At 39.7% G+C, this 18,907-nt stretch overlaps 1 protein-coding gene across 4 annotated transcripts in view; it reads right to left on the minus strand.

Annotated features, from left to right (window-relative positions):
• Positions 1-18,907, minus strand: part of NOL4 (nucleolar protein 4) — a 189,326-nt gene that overhangs the window by 121,924 nt on the left and 48,495 nt on the right. For all 4 annotated transcript variants that reach the window (XM_071418921.1, XM_071418929.1, XM_071418911.1 and 1 more), the window contains exon 5: positions 14,945-15,077. In XM_071418921.1, coding sequence (XP_071275022.1) covers positions 14,945-15,077 — 133 coding nt within the window. The remainder of the gene's footprint in view (positions 1-14,944; positions 15,078-18,907) is intronic.

Here is an 18,907-nt window from a genome sequence, read left to right on the forward strand (position 1 = left end):
GCAGGCCTTGGTAAAAAGTCTCTCTCTCTCTTTCCTATATACCATCTTTAAATATTGAAAGGCTCCATTAAGATCTTTCCAGAGGCTTTTCTTCTCCAGGATTAACAGCCCCAAGCCTCTCAGCCTGACCTCACAGAAGAGTTGTTCTATCCCTCTGACAATTCTTGTGGCCTTCCTTTGGAGCAAATCTAACAAGTACTCATCTTTCTTGTACTGATGATCCTGGAGCTGCACACAGCACTCCAGGTGGATTGTTACACAAGTCTTCTCCACTCAGTCTCTGGCCTGCCTTAGAAAGCACCACTGCAAATGGCTCTGAGAAGAAGCCCCTAAGATTCCCCTGTCCTGTAATAGAAGAACACTTTGAAGGATGGACAGAGCTTCACTATGGACTCATATTTATCTTTGCATATGTATATACACACATGCATACATATATAAATATATATATATATATTTATAGAAGTTACTTGTACAAGAGACAGACATCCAAATTTATTTTTGTTGTTGCATCCCTGGAGGAAGACTGTGCTGTTGAACTGTTTTAGCTACTGCTGTCCATCAGATAAAACCTGTAATATTCTAATAGAAGCTACAGATACTGACATCTGCTGTTTCTCACTGCTGCCTCTGCTGAAGAGATAAAAACAAGCTGGTATAGATGGCACACACTTTGTGATACATTTGAAACACATTCAAGCAAAACCTTTTCCGTGCGCAACAAAACAAGAAAGCAAGACGTGCCACCACAGGAAAGTATCCTTCAAGTACATAAGCAACAAGCAGAAACAGAAGAAAAATACTGGTCCTCTGTTAAACAGGAAAGGTGGATTAGCCATCAATGATGCTGCAACAGCTGAGATTCTCAAGACTTTCTTCCCCCCTCTCTTTACCTGCACTGTTGGGCCTGGCCTTGGGAACAAAAATCCAGGTTGATACAAACACAGTCCACTTGACTGTAGAGGAAGATTTGGTGTGGGAACTATTACAGGTGATACTATTAAGTATCGACCCAAAGGTGCTGTTAGGAGACCTGGCTGACATTATTGGAGGCCACTCTCCATAATCTTTGAGAAGCCTTGGAGATCCAGGGATGTCCCAGGAGACTGGCAGAAGATTAACTCCACTCCCACCTACAAGAAGGTCTTACAGGAAGCTTCAGGAAGGGATAGGCTCATCTGTCTTGCTTCAGTCCCTGGGAATGTTATGGAAAAAAATCCCCCTTGGGGCTATCATAAGTCAGATAAAGCTCATGATTGGGAAAAGCCCAAGGCAGTTTCACCAAGGACACATCATACTTGACAAACTTGATCACCTTCTACAATAAGGTTCACTTGTTGTGGGGTGAGGAGGGCATTGTCTACCTGGATTTCTCCAAGGCTTTTGACATGTTTACCTACAGCTTCCTTCTGGACAGAGTGATGTGGTAGGACTCACAGACATGTGGTCTGTATGGTGGGTAGGGATCTGACTTACAGGGTGTACCCAGAGGGTGGTTGTTGTCAGTATATTGCAAGGGTTCCACATTGCTAGAGTTTCCTACCTCCTTGATGTTTCTTGTAGGCAGCTCCTCTAGGCACTGACTCTTCCTTGTCCTCACAGTAGCCAACTGACTCCAGTTCCCTTCAACTAACCAATCTACTCTTTTATAACACTCTTCTGATTGGCTACAGCTGCAGCCTATTAACATCAGGCCTGCTCCTAATATCTAGTAATTGGCTCAGCTGCAACTCTTTAGGGGGTAAGATTACTTTCTATACTACCTTTATTTACTTAAACTCTATCCCCCTACAGGTGGTGATGACAGCTCCTTTTCAAACTGGAACTTACTAGAAGTGGGGTCCTACAGGGATCCCAATGCTGTTTAATATCATCACAAATTATTTGGAAGACAGGATCAAGTGTACACTGACAAAGTTTGCCAATACCTAACTGAGTAGGAAAGTGGGCATTTCAGAAGGGAGAGACTGCAGCTCAGTCTCAGCTACTCCCTACACAACCTTTCTAATCCTCTGCTCTCTGGATTTTTTCCTCAGAACTGATTTCTTTTCACATCTGTGTGTACAGAAGGGATAAACAAAAGGAAATTCATCCACCATATACTCACATAGGAAAGTAGAATAAGTAACATTTTCCTTCCTTGAAGGGTGCTGAAGGGAGACATTTTTCACTCTGAGCAAGAATAATGGAGAAGTCCAGAGAGTGGTTTCTCCTAATTTTTTCATTGAGGTTCAAAGTATAGCTAATTGCAGTATTCCCAAGAGGGAGTTAGACAGCATGGGAGACTAGATTTCTTCCTGACCCACAAGACAGAAATATCTTTAAAGAAACTCCTTATTATTAAGAGAAATTCATGCAGCAAGGCAGAAAGAGTTCAAATAGTTATTTCTCATCTATCTGCCTACACATTAAAACAACCACAGACACTGGTACACTAGCATCTGCTCCCCACTCATAAATGTGTACTGGATGATCAGTTAGGTCTGGGATCATTCTGGCCAGTCTGTTCATGCCCAGGTGTTAACCAGATCACAAATAGCACAGGGTCCTACAACATATTTCAGCTAAAAAGCAAAGGGATGCTATTCCGTTACAATATGCTCAACTGGGACATGCCAGACTTGAGACATGCCTGTTGTCCTTCTCCCCAAAACTATATTATAGAATTCTTTTCTATTCACAGCGGCTCACATCAAGCACCTACAATAAACAGCAGCTGCACTAGAAGGCCACAAAGCTAGCCTAAAGAAAAAACAAAAAGCCATAAACTGAGCAGAACTGCCACACAGACTGTTGACTTGCATCTGGAATGGGGCAATCCTGGTTGTGTGTACAGACTGGGGAATGAGAGGCTGGAAAGCAGTACCACAGAAAGGGACTTGGGGGTCCTGGTCACTGGCAATTGGAACATGAGCCAGCAGTGCCCTGGCTGCCAGGAGAGTCAAGTGTGTCCTGCAGTGCATCAGGCACAGCATCGGGCAAGGGAGGGGATTGTCCCACTCTGCTCTGCACTGGGGTGGCCTCACCTTGAGTATTGTGTGTAGTTTTGGGCACCACAATATAAAAAAGGCTTTAAAGTATTAAAGCACATTCAAAGGAGAGCCACGAGGATGGTGAAGGGCCTTGAGGGGAAGCCTTTTGAGGAGTGGCTGAGGTCACTTGGTTTGTTCAGCCTGGAGGAGACTGAGAGGAGACCTCATTGCAGTCTGCAACTTCCTTGTGAGGGAAAGCAGAAAGTCAGGTACCAATCTCTTCTCTCTTGTGTCCAGTGACACGACTCACGGCATGATGCTGAGTCAGATTGGCTTAGTTTGTGTACCAGGAAAAGGTTCTTTGCCAAGAGGGTGTTTGGGCACTGGAACAGGCTGCCCAGGGAAGTGGTCACAGCACCAAGCCTGAGAGAGTTCACAAAGCATTTGGACAATGTTTTCAGGCATATGATGTGGCCCTTGAGGTGTCCTGTGCAAGGCCACGAGTTGGACTCTATGATCATGATGGTGGTGCAGCTTCATTTATTCTATAATTCTACAATTCTACAAGTCTGGATTCTATGAGTCCATGATTCTATAATTCTATGATTCTAGGAACTGGACTACTCTAACCCAGGCATTACACTGGAATGGGTTCTAAGAAACAGAAAGGGCAAATTGGCTACCACTATGCACCCAAGTAAATTATCCATGTAGTAGAATTTCTTCTCAAAAAACCGTGTTCTTCTGTGTGCCCATGATAGCATCAGAGCTGCCTGTAAAAGGCTAGAAGTGTACCCAGTTTCTAGGAGGTGAAAAATTGTTTCTCAGAAAAATAATAATTTTACCATTTCCTTTGAAAAGCTACATTTAAGAAAGCTTCTACTGAAATCAACACTTTACAACACCAACAGAGATAATTAAGTTCAAGGATCACCATGGAACACTCTTTCTTAAATTATTATGAGAAACTTGGCCAGGCTGCTGTTTCACTCTTTGAAATCTACCTGTGCCATTTGCCTTTAAATGCTGTCACCAGCATTTCTTCAACTTCTAGAGCAATTAGTAATTTTAGGCCCCACTTTTTCCAGGGGGTGAATGTGAACACACTGCTGAATGGATGGTTCAGAGAAGAGAAAAATATTTGTCCGTGCTAAGAGGCTTTACAATATCCATGCCTTTAATTAAAGTAAGACATATTTGCAGAAGATACAGTAATATGTACAACTGCAAGTCTATGGCTGCAGTCTTACAGGAATAATCAGGGATTATAGCCTACTCCAGGAATCTATGAGCACTTGCTAAAGAGCATGTATAAGTAGTACAGAACTGCAGAATTGTAGCAGAAAGAAGAAATGAAGATAACAGGAACAGACAGAGCTTGGCTAACTTACTGAATTAAAACTTACCATCACTGCATAAATTGCACCGATGGTTTAATTAAAGAGAAAGCAGAAGTTTCAGTGCCCATATAAACTACTTCTGAATTTGTTCAGCTACAGAGTACCTATTATGACAACAGGTAGGGCGAAACTTTGTCTCCACTGGAGTTCATAGAAATTCTCATTATTTATTTCAGCAGGATTTTCATTGCATCCATGTATTTTGGAGATGATCACACCAGATAAAATATCTAAAAACTAAGTCACTAAAAGTCAAAGTTCTTTTAAACTTCTGATACAAATACAATCCTTGGACAGTTACCTCGGAGGGATATCTTTTAAAAGATGGAGGGTTATATTTTTAAAATCTTTTACCAATTGTTTTTAAACAGACAGAAATCCTAGAAGATGTATGCAGACCTGTAAACTATTCAAAGACTATTACTAAGAATTATAGCTTCTTTATACACATGCAAGGAGACTTTTTTAAAATTTATTTGAGAGCACTGGTCATTTTCATTTACTTTCTAGCTCTCTAGACCACACTGCTGCTCTCACTATTTGTACCACCTCCTTTTGAAGAGGGCTTATTTCTTCCACTCCAAGTAATTCACATTAAGAGTTCCCACGTCATGTAGTTCTGTCTTTCCTTCTCTCTTTGACAGCTTGCAGCATCAGCTCCCTTCAGAATAACCATTCATGAGACACTTAAATAGTGTGACATAACAAACTCACTGTATGTCTTTGCCAGTTAAGTCATTAAAATTTTATTATACTTCATTTTTTGGTTCTTCTTGGAACAGTAACTTTGTGTAACTGAAATGTCATCCCTCTATATTGTTTTTGCAGAGCAAAAAAAAATATTCTCAGTTTGCATCTCCTAATTTCTTTTCCTATCAAACTAGTAATAGCAATTATCACTCTTAAGATTAGTCTGTTGATATCATGGTTTTACTACAGCTTCTCAAAGCAAAAAATCAAATTTTATAATCAATTATTGCCCCAAAGTATCTATTACTATTGCCTTATTTAAAAGCTGCTAGTGAATCTCATGGTTTTTTTTTCTGGTTTATGATCTTTTTTGCCTCTCCTTGCCAATGTCTACACTTAAGTAAAATTCAGATTTCAAAGTACAAAAAGCTAAGCATAGAGGTTTGAATTCCACCTTCCAGTCAGAAGCATTGACTAACTTTACAAAAGTTTAGCAGGAATCTTGGATGGTTACTAACAAGGATCACTCTGCCTTCTACTCAGGGAACTCTACCCAGTAAGGCACACGGGATACCAGAAGAGTTAGAAGTTCAGTAGAAGCAGTCACAAGTCCTCCAGAGATGCATTAAACTGACTCCTTGATTTATGTCACAAGAAAGGAAGCTTGTAAAACACTGAAGTTAAACTGAGGCACTGAGGAAAGACTTTAAACACAGAGATGGAACTATCCCCATAAGCAGGAACCTCTGCAGTAGAGACTGATCTCAAGGCAATCTTTCTGCTGGAAAGGCACATTCTGGCTGCAAGGCCAGTGTCCTGATGAAAGTGGAGAAAAGCTTCTTGGAGCTGACTTGAAGCATCAATTTCTCTTCAGTTCTCTGCACTTAAATCTGAAAGTTGTATATTACATAAATTTAGCTTTTATCTTAATTTATTCTATTAGTAATGCCAACGCTTACAGCTGAGGTTCTGAGCTTGTTTGTCAGCATCACACATAGTAGAGCCAACAGAGGCAATTAAATAGTGTGCTCCTCCACATCTTTTCCCAGAGTGTCTCTGAGTAGCTGCTGAAGTCTGTCAGTCTGGAAGGCTGCTCCTGCAATGGTCACAAGTGGTCAGTGTCCACCTGGCACGCAGCAGTGGAGAGACTGCCTGAGCCTCACACACCTCCCAGCGTGCTGTTAATCAGCCACCAAGGCTGAAAAACTTGTAAAACAAATCAAGCTGTATCCTAATCTGTCTTGATGCTAAATTTAATCGTTCTTGTATCTTTCTGTCTCCAGTCAGCCTGTAAAACATCTCTACTATCTTTCTAACAGACCAGGCTATCAGTGTTCAGAAATACTTGGAGAACACACTGGAGTTCAGCCTATCCTGAAACTTTCAGGATGATTGCATCTTTTCTTCCATCCTGTTATTAAGAAGTGCCAGGGATGGCATGTCCCTCTGCCTCAGGACAACAAATATGGTGGCTATCTAGAAATATTAAACCAATTGTTTGAACACACCTCTTCACAAATCTCAGGAAAATATTAAATTCTCAGGAATATTAAAACACTTCCTATGTGTTTTAATATTCCAAAATGCTATACTGTTGAAAAATACTCATTTTTTTTCTTGCAATCGAACTATGTTCATTGGGTTACTAATTTTAAACATTCAGCATTACAAATATTTTATCAAACAATAAATGCTTCAAAGAAATTTCTATTAAAAATATCCTTCACAAGACAGCCCAATGTGTCCAGGGAATTTCCTGCTCAGAAAAAAAATAAAATTAATAGCTTCCTTAATTAAAATATAACACAGCAAAGAATCAATGGCTAAATTAAATTTCTTTAAAGCACATTCTTTTACATTCCTTTCCTGAAAAATAAATGCTCTATTATATTATTCTATGGTATATGTAATAGGAAAAAAAAAAAAGGGGAGTCTATGCCTAGCATGCATTTTAACAGTAACTATGAAAAAAACCCTCCGCTTCTACTAAAGGAAGCAGACAAATTAAATCAAGCAATCTGTGCACATAGTCTCTGCTAAAGTCAATTGGTACATATGAAAGGATAAAATGTATTAAGTGCCTTTACTGGAAAGCAAAACTAAATCTCTGTAACAGAATGGCCCTCCTTTTATTTGATTTTAAAGAGAAATAGGAGGGAACAGCCTGAGATATGCTAAGAAGGGGGGAAAAAACCAAAGGATATTGACCCAAACTAAACAACACTTTCAGAAATTCAGCTAAGCTTAGTTACAAGGATTTGCACACTGAAATCAAAAGCAGATTGCTTTCAGTACATGCATAAGGAAGAGATAGCTCGATGGGTAGTAATATTGCCACAATGAAATACCTATTGTTACAGGACACGTACAACAGTAATACAACTGTTCTGAAGATGCAAAAGAACACGGGTCTGCAGCTAGCCTTTTACATGGGGGCAAGCTTCACTTACCTCTAGATTGCTGATGTAAAAATGAGTGGCTCTGAATAGAGTGAATGGTCTGCAAGCATTTTAGCATTACTTGTGAAAAGATAATTCTAATTTCTCAGCTATTATTGGCTGCAAGTATTCCCCGATGTAATTATGGAGTAATAGCTGAGAACCTGATTGTAACCAACAGTTAGTAGTTTGTTGCTAACAAGGCAAACATGACAAACAATTTTGAGGCAATTATTGTCATTACAAGCCACACTCAATTGTTCAAGGCAAGCGTAATAGAAAGTGACAGTTGTGCAGCTGGGAGGGTGGTGCGGGAAACAAGATTGTTCTCTGGTTGCAACAGACCACTCAGACTCTAGCAGAGATCTGCTCAATGCATAATTCATGTTTAATAATATTTTAGTCTCTAAAGCAAATTACAGTATAAGATAAGAAACAAACAGAGACATGTCAAAAAAAAAATCCCACAAGTTATTATAAGACAGAATAAGACACAGAGAAGAAACATGGAGCAGGGGGGAGATATTCACTAAAGCCAACTCACAAGATGCTTGCAACTAGCAAATGTAAATACAGTAACTCTACCTATTAAGAGAGTCAGTTATAAAAGCAATCCATTTGCTATGCTTCAATGAGATGGGGGCTCGTGTCCAAATCCCAGTTTGAGACTGCTGTATGATTAGGTAGGTCGAGGAGGAAGGAAGGAGGGCTCTCCATTGAGAAACATTGATGATTAATTCTGAGCAAATTTGAATTGTGTGTAGAGTCAAAGGAAGATTTTCATCCTCTCATACAATAGAAGTGCCTCATGTATCAGCTCAGTATTCTGATGACAATGCACACAGCAGCTGCCTTGTCAGCAGCCAGTCCATTAAAATACTTGATTTGCTGAAAATTCCACCCAGCTCTCCTCAACAATATTAAGGGCTGAAAGTTTCTAACACATATGCAGCAATACTTCATGCTCTTGCCCAGGCTCAGTAATATTCATTGTCAGTGACATTGTAGCACTGTTCAAGCACCATTATAGCTGGATTTCCGAAACTTCCTGACTTTCTGGTCATGTTTTACCATTTTCCTCCTCTTTCTTAAATCACAGAATCAGAGAATGTTTTGGGTGGAAAGGACCTTAAAGATCATTTAGTTACACTCCCCCTGCCATAAGCAGGGACACCTTCCACTACTATGCATGGGTTTATGCAAATAATAATCCACCAAACCAAATCTGATGAGCTAAATTGCTCCAGGTGCAGCTACACTGAAGCAAAATAGCATCACATGCCAGCTTCTCAGGTACTCTGACTCTGCTTAGGTGAAGGTGATACTGATTTTCTCAGACAGAGCAACATATTATAACTAACTTCCCATCTAAAGAAACCTCCGTGATTTTGACATCTGTGACACACTTCAGTGCAGCCCATAGACTCACTCAGAAACAAATATGTGTGACTGCCCTGTCTTTTGCTTTATTCAGTAAGAAAGATGGTGATTGCAGAAGGTGGCAGAGCAACAGCTGCAGAGACAGGAGACCTTTGCATCTGTACATCACATCTGTGCTCCTTTTTCACTGCCATGAGACAGGCAGGTATCTTAGATTTTCATTTTCAGAAAACTAGTATTCATTGTTTCACTCTGAGTGATAAGAAGTGAGATTATTTCCCAAAAGTTTGCAAGTTTCAGTGGCTTGAACAAAACTGGAAAGTCTGAATATATCACAAAATTGTCACATCACCTGGTCCTAGCTCAAATGTACTTTTAAATGGTCTGCCATTTCACCAAAGAAAAAAATTAGTTATGTTTTTTCTATCCTCTTTATAAGTCAATATTCTTAATCAGCCCAAACCCTCCCTATTAAGCAAAAATTACCTCTTTCTTCACAGTAAAATGCTTATTAATTTGCATGTCCAATGTCTTGTATAAGGTATAGCATTATAAACAACTTTAATAGCATCTTAGCTTTGTTGATATGGATCTACAGATTGCAAATAAAACCAGTCAAGTCACAAAAAGTCCCTAAAATGAAAAGGCTTTCTAAAAGTATATGAGGTGGCATCTAAGAAAACTGACAGACTGCTTTTTATTTTATTTTTAATATTTTTATTAAGGCTTTATGACTTCATGTGGTAATGTCAGTCTATGCCATATACCACAGAAATTTCATGTGCTTTGCTTTGAAGTCTAAAGCAGTAAAGGTTTTTTAGTAAAAGATATCTAAACTCTGCAAACAGTTTGGCTAACCTTTAGTGGGCCTTTACTGAAGTCAAGTGGACTTAGACCTCATTCAGAAGAAGGACATTTATAAAACCTTTCAGTGCTTGAACAAAACTTAGAAGCACAATACTTCTTGATGCAAATTGATTTTATAAATTAATGTAAAATAACATTTCCACTGAAAATTCCTAATTACCAGCAAAAATGGTTGCCATGGATTTAATGCTGTGAATCATCTGCTCTCATGTTGGCTTTGCTTCCTCTCACTTTACTCAAGATCAAGAGCAGGGGCAATACATTGTCAACTGCATAGACAATTTACTCCATTATGCTCTTTCACTAATCTGTCTTTACTCTGGCCTGCAGTTGGTGATTGGACTCATATATCTTGAACTTAAATTGCTTTTAGAAGAAAGAAAAGTCAGTGTTTCAAGGCAGGAAGTCCAGGTTTCATTGGAATAAAGACAAAAGCAGAAAGAAGTAAAACACTACAAGAAGTTTTGAATGAGAAGATGGGTTAAACTCTTGGCTTGGACTTTGTTCAGAGAGAAAAATCAACAGCAAGTCAGCAGTCTTGCATAGACAGTCAGTTTTGACAACTTAATCAGCTAATGTTACTTATTTCAGGTGAAGCCATTGTGTAGAGATTATAGCTTTGATGCAGAAAACAGGTATTTAGATGGCTGACTCCAATACTTGTATCTGTCACAAACACAAATGAGTGAAAGGAATAGTTAATGTTAACAGCCAGGTTTCCTACATCTATATTGTGTAAAAATGGCAATTTGAACACGCCAAGGAAAGAGAACTGACACCATCCAAGTGATCACAAACTACTCAAAGACATAACTCTCCATTGCATTACAATATTATTGCTCAATTTTCTATAAATTAGAAAATATACAACTAGGAAAAGCCTATTAATCTCTACATCTAAATTGGCAGCACAACCCCTGTTAAAGGTTGACTTCTGACATGTTTTGTCATGGCTAGCTCCTATTTGTCTCCACACAGTGCCTGTGAGAGGTAGTTGTGTGTGTATGTATAAATATATATATAAACATGTAACTATAATTTTCTAAAAACTAGATTGAAGAGAACACAGTCCCTCCACCCAAATCCAGACTAATGACTGATATGTTTTAGTATACCTCAATAGAGTGAAAAATACTGAAAATAAATCAATCCTGCATCTTTCAGTTTGAGTTACAGTCAAATAGTCTTATCCCTTTTACTTGATAGCTCACATAGTTAAAAAACCCCAAACAATAAAAAATGCAATGTCAAATTTATACTTAATTCTCCTCACTTCTAAGGTTGCATATGCTCTTAACTTCCTCTAATAGACCATCCCCCTACATATCTCATGTCTTGGTAACTAATGAACTACCACAGTGAGGAGGGAAACACACCCAGCTGCTCTGCACAGGGCTCCAGCTAACAGGCAAGGGCAACAAAAGTCCTGTTTTCACTCAGGGTAGAAGCTGTTGCTGCTCCTTTGAAGGCCTATCTAGAGGTCACTTTTCACTACAAAAATCTTTTTTTTTAAACAGAATGAACCACTAACTTAAAAAAACAAAAAAGCTCCTTTATTTCCAACTCAGTTCACAAACCTTGCCTGCTGTCTGTGGTCTGAGATGGGCAAAAGGGTTTGATCCAGCAACATCTGAGCCCCAAGAGCATTATTAAGAGAAAAGAGAATTAAAGACAGCTCTCAAGTTGGAGCTTTGCCTACAGATGAGTTACACACAGGGCTCACTCCAAAGAATCAGCTTAGGACACAGAACTGTGTCATGTCTAGGGAAGCAAGAAAACAGGGGCAAGCAAGAGGCAAGCAAAAGAGAAAGGAACACATGAGCAATTTGCAGCTCTATTACCCAGCTGGCTGCAAGAGAAAACACCTCTGAGGCACTGCTGAACAGAGAGCCATACCCCATTCCCAGCTGGGGAATGAACAAATTGTAAATTAGAGCTCCTTTCCTTTTCCATCTCCCCAGGGAAGAGCAGCAGCCCTTTTCCAACTCCTACCCCACCGTTGCAGCAGTCCTGCAGGTGCTCAGGATTTTCAGCCATTCACCAGCAGGTGTGACTCAAGACCTTGTTATTTAAAAGTGTACAAAGACTAATCTAAAGTGGGAACTGTCCTTAGTAGTATTGCAGCAACTTCAGTACCACGGATGCAATTCACCAATTCTCCACTCTTTTCATTATTTCCTTAATTCCCTGTACCCTTTCCACCCAATAAGCATAGTACAAGTATTATGAAGCCTCAGTCCCCTTGCAGAGCCCAGGACTTTTGTGCAGTGCCAGCACTCATCTACTCTGAGCAAATATGCACCTTCTGTCTCGGTGCCCTCCCTCCTCAACGTTTTTCTCACCTCCCAAGGCATTTCTGGGTGTAGAAGTCTATTGCTTTCAGCTCATACTGTGAGTTGCTCTCATACTTGACTTTATTCTATTTAGGTTCAAGCAACCCAACCATGAGAAACAGGACACAGTATTGGGCTGGAACACATTGAGAAACCTCAGGTCAAATTTTCTAGTAGGAGCTCTGTAATGGACTCCCAATGAAAAATGCCTGTCTAAGTAGGATGCAAGTACAGCCCCAAGGGATGAGGCTATGAAAGCATCATATTTCTTTTACATAGACAGTGTCAACATTCTGATGCTCTGATAACTGGAGGAGGAGCCTCCATCTATCCCTCAGTAGCATGGTCCAGCTCACTATTACATTCCTCTAGGGTACACAGACTGTTTATATTCTAGTACCAAATCAATTTAAATCCATAGGAAAAAAAAAAAAACAAGGGATGTCCCAAAATATTCTCATGCTATTTTACATGGAAAACCAGGTAAGTAAAGTGATTAAACACATCACCTTTAGGTACACTGGAGCTGTGCTTAATCCACCCCGGGCAGCAGTTTTCCTAATGATTCCCATTAGCAAATTATCCTCCCAAAGAGAGCATGCTTGGGGCAGCAGAAGACCTGTGCTGTCCCATTCCACCCCAGACACCATTTCCAACTGCGTGTACACAGGCAACCTTATGCAACAGCAAATTTCCACCTGCCAGGATGCAGCAAACACATTTCAGATGAGGCAAATGCCAAGTGTCTTTATGTATAGGCTGAATGTGGTGGCTGACATAAACTTTCATAGACGTGCAGAGTGTTTGAGGGAAGGGAGCAAGAATCACTTTTGACACAGATTCATGCTTTGGTGATGATTTCAGTGTGTGTGCGCTATAATTAAGGATTAAATTTGTAAAATTCTACAATGCAGCCTGTGACAGCAGAAGGGATTGTACTGCTAAATTCATTTAAGTTCCCTTTTATTTTCCTTCTTTCCTGTTCCAACTTCCCTTCCTCTACCTCTCATATTGTTTATTTTCTTCCACTCTTATTTTTTCCTGCCCTCTCCTCTCCTCCTTCTTCCCCCCACCACTTCTCTCATGTCTTTCTGCTCCTCCTTCAGCCCCTTCTTCCACATCTGAAACAGCAGTGTTGCTATAACTAGCCACACTTAGGTTTGCTAACTGACAACAGCTAGCAAAGGAAAACAATGAAGCAGGGAGAGTGGCTATTTCAAATCTCTCTATTAGCAGATGTTTCAGCCAGAAGACGCAGCAAAAAATAGGATTGGCTTAGGAAGGTGAGCAGGTGCCATCTGGGAGGAAGGGAAGGAAAGCTGAGAGATTTAAAGCCATACTGTAAGATCACACTGTCTGAAGTTCAAAGACCACAGTGGATTTACTTCCCATCATTTCAAATAGCAAGTGACAGATTTGCAGCATTTTATCATTCATACTTAGGGTCTAATATGATTACACGTGGCACATGAATCTGGTTGCAGCAGGTGTTAAGATATGTATGACAGGCATTTCTTCACAGGTTACTGTACTGAGCTATAATTTTTATTTTAGACATATGCATGCATGCAATTATTATTATGAAACTATATATGTGAAACTTCTACAGCACAGTATTGCAGTGAAAGCCAGATACATTAAAAAATCACCATCCTAAGTATCCCTGAAACCTCTAAGTCAGCAGTATTACTATATTATTCCTGGGAAAAGTCAAACTTCAACAGGAAAGTGAACTATCTTTTCATACATCATGTGCATCAGAACTGCTCCTTTAGTGAACATATGCAGACAGAAATTAGTTAAAAGCTGAAAAAAAATTGTGATGGCTTGAGGACACTTAGACAAAAGGCAGCTGTGGTTAGAATCTGGCCTATCAAATTATCACACACATCCTACTTCTTCCTTTGTTTGGCGAGCAACCCAGCTGAAGATCCAAGCCATCACCAGGTCCTATCAGCCACTATGCACCACACCCATTCTCACCTAAATATCTTACCAGCTAGCAAATGACCATGATGCATGAAGTGAAAAGCATCCAGGTTAGTCAAATCCCATATATTTAGTGTTCAAGAGAAATATAAAAAGCATTTCTGATTTGGCACATATGATCAGGAAATTCCCAAGCAGCAAGTACAGAATTCCAATGTGTTGTTTCTAATGGCAATTGAATAGACCTACACTTTGGGTGTTGAGCATTCATGTGCCACTCCTGAGCCACTGTCACAGTCTGTAGTAGACAGGCTATTTGTGAGCTCCATAATCCAGAAAAGTCCATTCCAAACCAGATGCATTTATCTTGCTATATAACAAGAGCTGAATCCAATGACTACACACCCATGTACCTTCAATGCCAAGTCAGTTTTATCTCTGACCAAAAAGTAGCTTTTTGTTGTAAAAAAGAAACAATTAACATACAAATGTGCAATGCTGCTTGCTGTTTTCTCATCTTTTGCCTCTATTTCTCCATAGGAATCTGTTATTTTCATCCTGTCTTCTGAATACCACATTCCAGTTCCTATCTCCCAAATAACCAGTTTCTGTCACACTACTCTCCCTCCTCATAAAAACAACTTTCTCAGTTTTCTGAGCATGGTCACACTACAGATATATATCTAGAAACAGTACGATAATGCTACTTAAGATATAGTTGTCTAAGCGCTCACCTGTTGCCTAAGCAACAAATAAATTAACCTGAAAAAAACCAAAAAACTAATTTCTTCTTCTTCATGCCGAGATATAGGGAACATGTATTTCGAATTACCTAATGAAACACACTATGAAGAAAAGCAAATTCTAAAAGAAAACACAGAATGGGAGCAAAGACTAGGCAATGCCACATTTTCTGTACAAAATGAGAGCCTTACCATCCTGCTGGCCCTGGAGGTTCTGAGGACTTTGCATTCTCTCCTCCAGATTTGAGCTGAGGTCAGAGTTTACAGCTGACATTCTAGTTGAGTCACTCATATCAAACTCATCACTTTCTATAGAACTTTCATCCTACAAATAGAAAGAGACATGTCAGAAAACATGGTGCACTGTTCACATTATATGTGCAGTTCATTCTCTTCCCATTTGTTTCACTCACACAAAGTGTGGAGTGTAATCATGCTAAACATTTTTGTATATAAGAAAACAAGCAGAGGACATCAAGAAGAGGGAGGAAACTACAGCATTTATTTGGTATGATATTCTGATAAATGCAATTTGCTCAACTATGAAGATACTACATAGTAGTTCCATAGTATATTCCAGAAAAGAATTGGTAACTAGAGACACCATACCAAGCCCTTGTTATTCAAATTTGGCTGAGGAGACCTCCCTATATTCCCTGCCTGAATCCTTTACCTTTCCCACATGGAAGTGACCCCTGTGAGTGACCCCTGTCCTGGTTTGGGCTGGCATAGAGTTAATTTTCTTCCTAGTCCCTGGTACAGTGCTTTGCTTGGATTTAGTGTGGGAATAATGTTGATAACATACTGATGTTTTGGTTGTTGCTCAGTAGTGCTTACTCTAAATCAAGGAGTTTTCAGGTCTCATGCTCTGTCAGTGAGCAGGTGCACAAGGAGCCAGGAGGGAGCATGGCCAGGACAGCTGACCTGAACTGGCCAAAGGGATATTCCATACCACAGAGCATTACTTCCACTATATAAACTGGGAGGACTTGACCAGAGGGAGACTGGCAGGGCATCATTCAGTGAGTGGTGAGGAATTTTATTTAGCTTCACATGTCTCTCTTGGATTTTATTCCTTCTTCTCTCTCTCTCCTTTCATTACAATTAGTAGTAGCAGTAGTGGCAGTAGTAGATTTTACTTTGTTTAAATTATTAAACACTTCTCATCTCAACCACTGGTTTTTCACTTTTTTTTCTGATTTTCTCTCCCATCCCACCAGAGTGGGTAGAGGAGTGAGCAAGGCACTACATGGTTCTGAGCTGCTGGCTGGGGTTAAACCACAAAGACTCACAGGAAGATATTTTCAAATGGCAACCTGACCTGGTAAGAATCCATGGTCAAATTCCCTTTACATGATGTCACACTTACACTCTGTTTAAAGAAGCATCTATGAAAATGAGAAAGCCTATAAAAGTTCTGAGCATGGTCGTAACAGTCAGTGGCAAATAAAAGTAATATAAACACATGAGAATCATTGCAAATATATTCTACATTGTACATCTTTAATATTATTTATCCATCAAGTCCAGTTACAGAGCATTTTACAGGGATGATAAGAAGGGCAAAAAGTAAAAGTCCTGATCATTATCCCCACTTATAAAAGAAAACAGTTTTAAGCATAGTCCAGAAAATATTCAAATACATATTTGACTTCAGTTGCTTCAGTCCCACTGAAGTTCACACATCCACTCATGGATTAGAAATTAAGTATCCACAAGTCTGGCTCTGGAAATGGCTGAGGCAATGTACAAACCTAAGGCAATATATTTTCAGTAACAACTTTTCTGATGGTTACTCCTGTTAAGAAGAAAAGTACTTGAAAGAGCTGAGAGAAAACTATGGCAAATAGATTTGTACATCCTGAAATGTTTGAAATAGTTTTCCAATTCATTTTTATTTGCATTTTTAAATAAAAACAGGACAAGATAGGATTCTGACTATTTTTGTGGGTTGTTCACCAGAACTGACCTAGAAAAATAGCAATCTCTAGAACATTATTTACTGTGTACTTGTTGTGAAGTGGATATTACAGGTATTAATATAGCTGCTTGCTTATTTCTGAGTAACTCTTAAATCAGTTCCTCCCCTAGGTCTCAGCAATGTTTCCAGTTTGTACGGACATTTCTCCTGTTTCCAGAAAGCAAGTTCCCTGCAGTAATAACTCATGTTAAATTAGGATGAAGAACTCCAAATGCCAGTCAGGAGCAAGAGTGGGACAACATACAAGGTGAAGCTGTTCTGCACTGCCACAGCAGGACAATGGCAAATAAGGAATCCCTCGTTCTCAGGGATTTGTAAAAAAACGAATGGAAGAGTGACGGCTTCTCTGACAGGCACCTGTCTGTCTTGCCTTACACAAGGCAGGAGCACCCAAGTCACAGCAGCAGCAAACACCCAAACACTGCCCTCACAGATGGACCCCGGTGCCCACCAGCCTCCTGCCCAGACAGACATGGCCAGGGCACACACACATACCAGATGGGTCTGAGGTTTAGGGAAAATGCACTCTGCTTGTTCAAAGAGCAAGATAAGAAAACAAACTCCCCCAGACCTTCTGGATTGCTGTGTCTCCGTTAAAAAGCAGGGGTAATTCTCAGTGAATCCTGCAGGAACCAGCAAGCAGCAGCTCACATATTTCAGTTCTGAGGTTAGGCAATTTGATGGGCTCACAGAAAGGAGGCTCTGGCTGACACTTGCACAGTTATAAAACAACACACATAGGCAGCCTGTTTGCCTACAGCACTGCAGAATACCTCCACTTCACTTCCCAAACTGTATACACATCTATCTGTGTAAACCTCTATCTGTGTAAACCTCTATCTGTGTAAACTTCTATCTGAATCTGCATGGACACATGGGCATGGGAACAAAAACAGAGAACCACTGGCATCTTTATAACAGTTGCAGCACAGATCTAAATTCCCACACAGTGGTGGTGAGTTCTCCTTTTAGATGAAGCCTGTTTCCCTCTCATCAGTGGTCTCAGCTTAAAAATGTGGAATTGAAGATGAGAGAATTAGGAGATTTTCAGTCATTGTTCTAGCTAGCAGTGGGATCCAAGTTTACTTCTGTCTCAATTTCACACAAGAATACTGATATGATTGATTAAATCTTTCCTACAAACCCAAGCCTGTTTTTTAAGTGCATGAAATAGTTTGAACCAGATGTCTTTCTCTTTTGTACTACAACATTTTCTCTGTCATTTTTTTCTCAGGGCCAACAAATGTACAGCCCAGGGGAAAAAGAAAACCTTGGCAAAACCGCGATTTGAGAAAAGACATAAGGATTACTTTGAGAACTTTCCTTGTGCCCACTCTGTTCTGAAAAGTTATTATTACTAAAACATACAAAAAATTACTTTCATAAATCCAAAACTTTCCTTGTGCCCACTCTATCCTAAAAAAATTATTATTATTACTAAAACATATAAGAAATTACTTTCATAAATCCACTGCTGCAGGCATTTCATATACACTAACAACAGAGCTACAAAACCAAGCTGGGCAGAGAAATACCCAGCAAAGTTAAGTTCTGCTGCCTCCATATCATTGCCACTGGCTTGTCTAGATGAAAAACTGGTTCAACAAAAATTTCAGTCATCACACCAGAAAGACTACACCAAAATATTCAGGCTACAGAGGATCTGTGGCATGGGGTCCTGATCCAGCATGAGTGCTTGACCCTGTTGTGGAAGTAGTAATTCTCAAAGGGAAAAGGTGTAGAAATCAAGGAGTCCTTTAATTCCTAAGGCTACTGCAGAATCAAACCTCTTTTCACCTGCTAGCTGAAACTCTACTTCCAGATCCCTCAAATAATCAAGAGACTCAATAGAAGGAAAAGATGAGCAGGCTGTATTTATGCATTAAGAAATTTGTGTTTGGGATCTCTCCCTACACCCTCTGCAATTAAACCAAGGGTCAAACTGAAACAAGGATCCTGATATTTCTAGAATAGTGGTGAAATCCCCATTCCAGGGAGTGTTGAATAATTCATGAAATCTCCAGCAATAGCCCATACCTACTTATTGGGAAAACAAATCTGGCTGACTCTACACAAGTCAGAAGTCAGTCAGGGTCTTGACATAATCCAGCAGTTAAGGTTGTTTTTGAAGGCTTTCTTTATTAAAAAATATCATGTTGCTGGACACGAAGACA

The sequence above is a fragment of the Agelaius tricolor genome, unplaced genomic scaffold (genome assembly GCF_023055355.1).
Source record: "Agelaius tricolor isolate 1412-34295 unplaced genomic scaffold, bAgeTri1.0.p SCAF_2, whole genome shotgun sequence".
NCBI lineage: Eukaryota > Metazoa > Chordata > Aves > Passeriformes > Icteridae > Agelaius > Agelaius tricolor.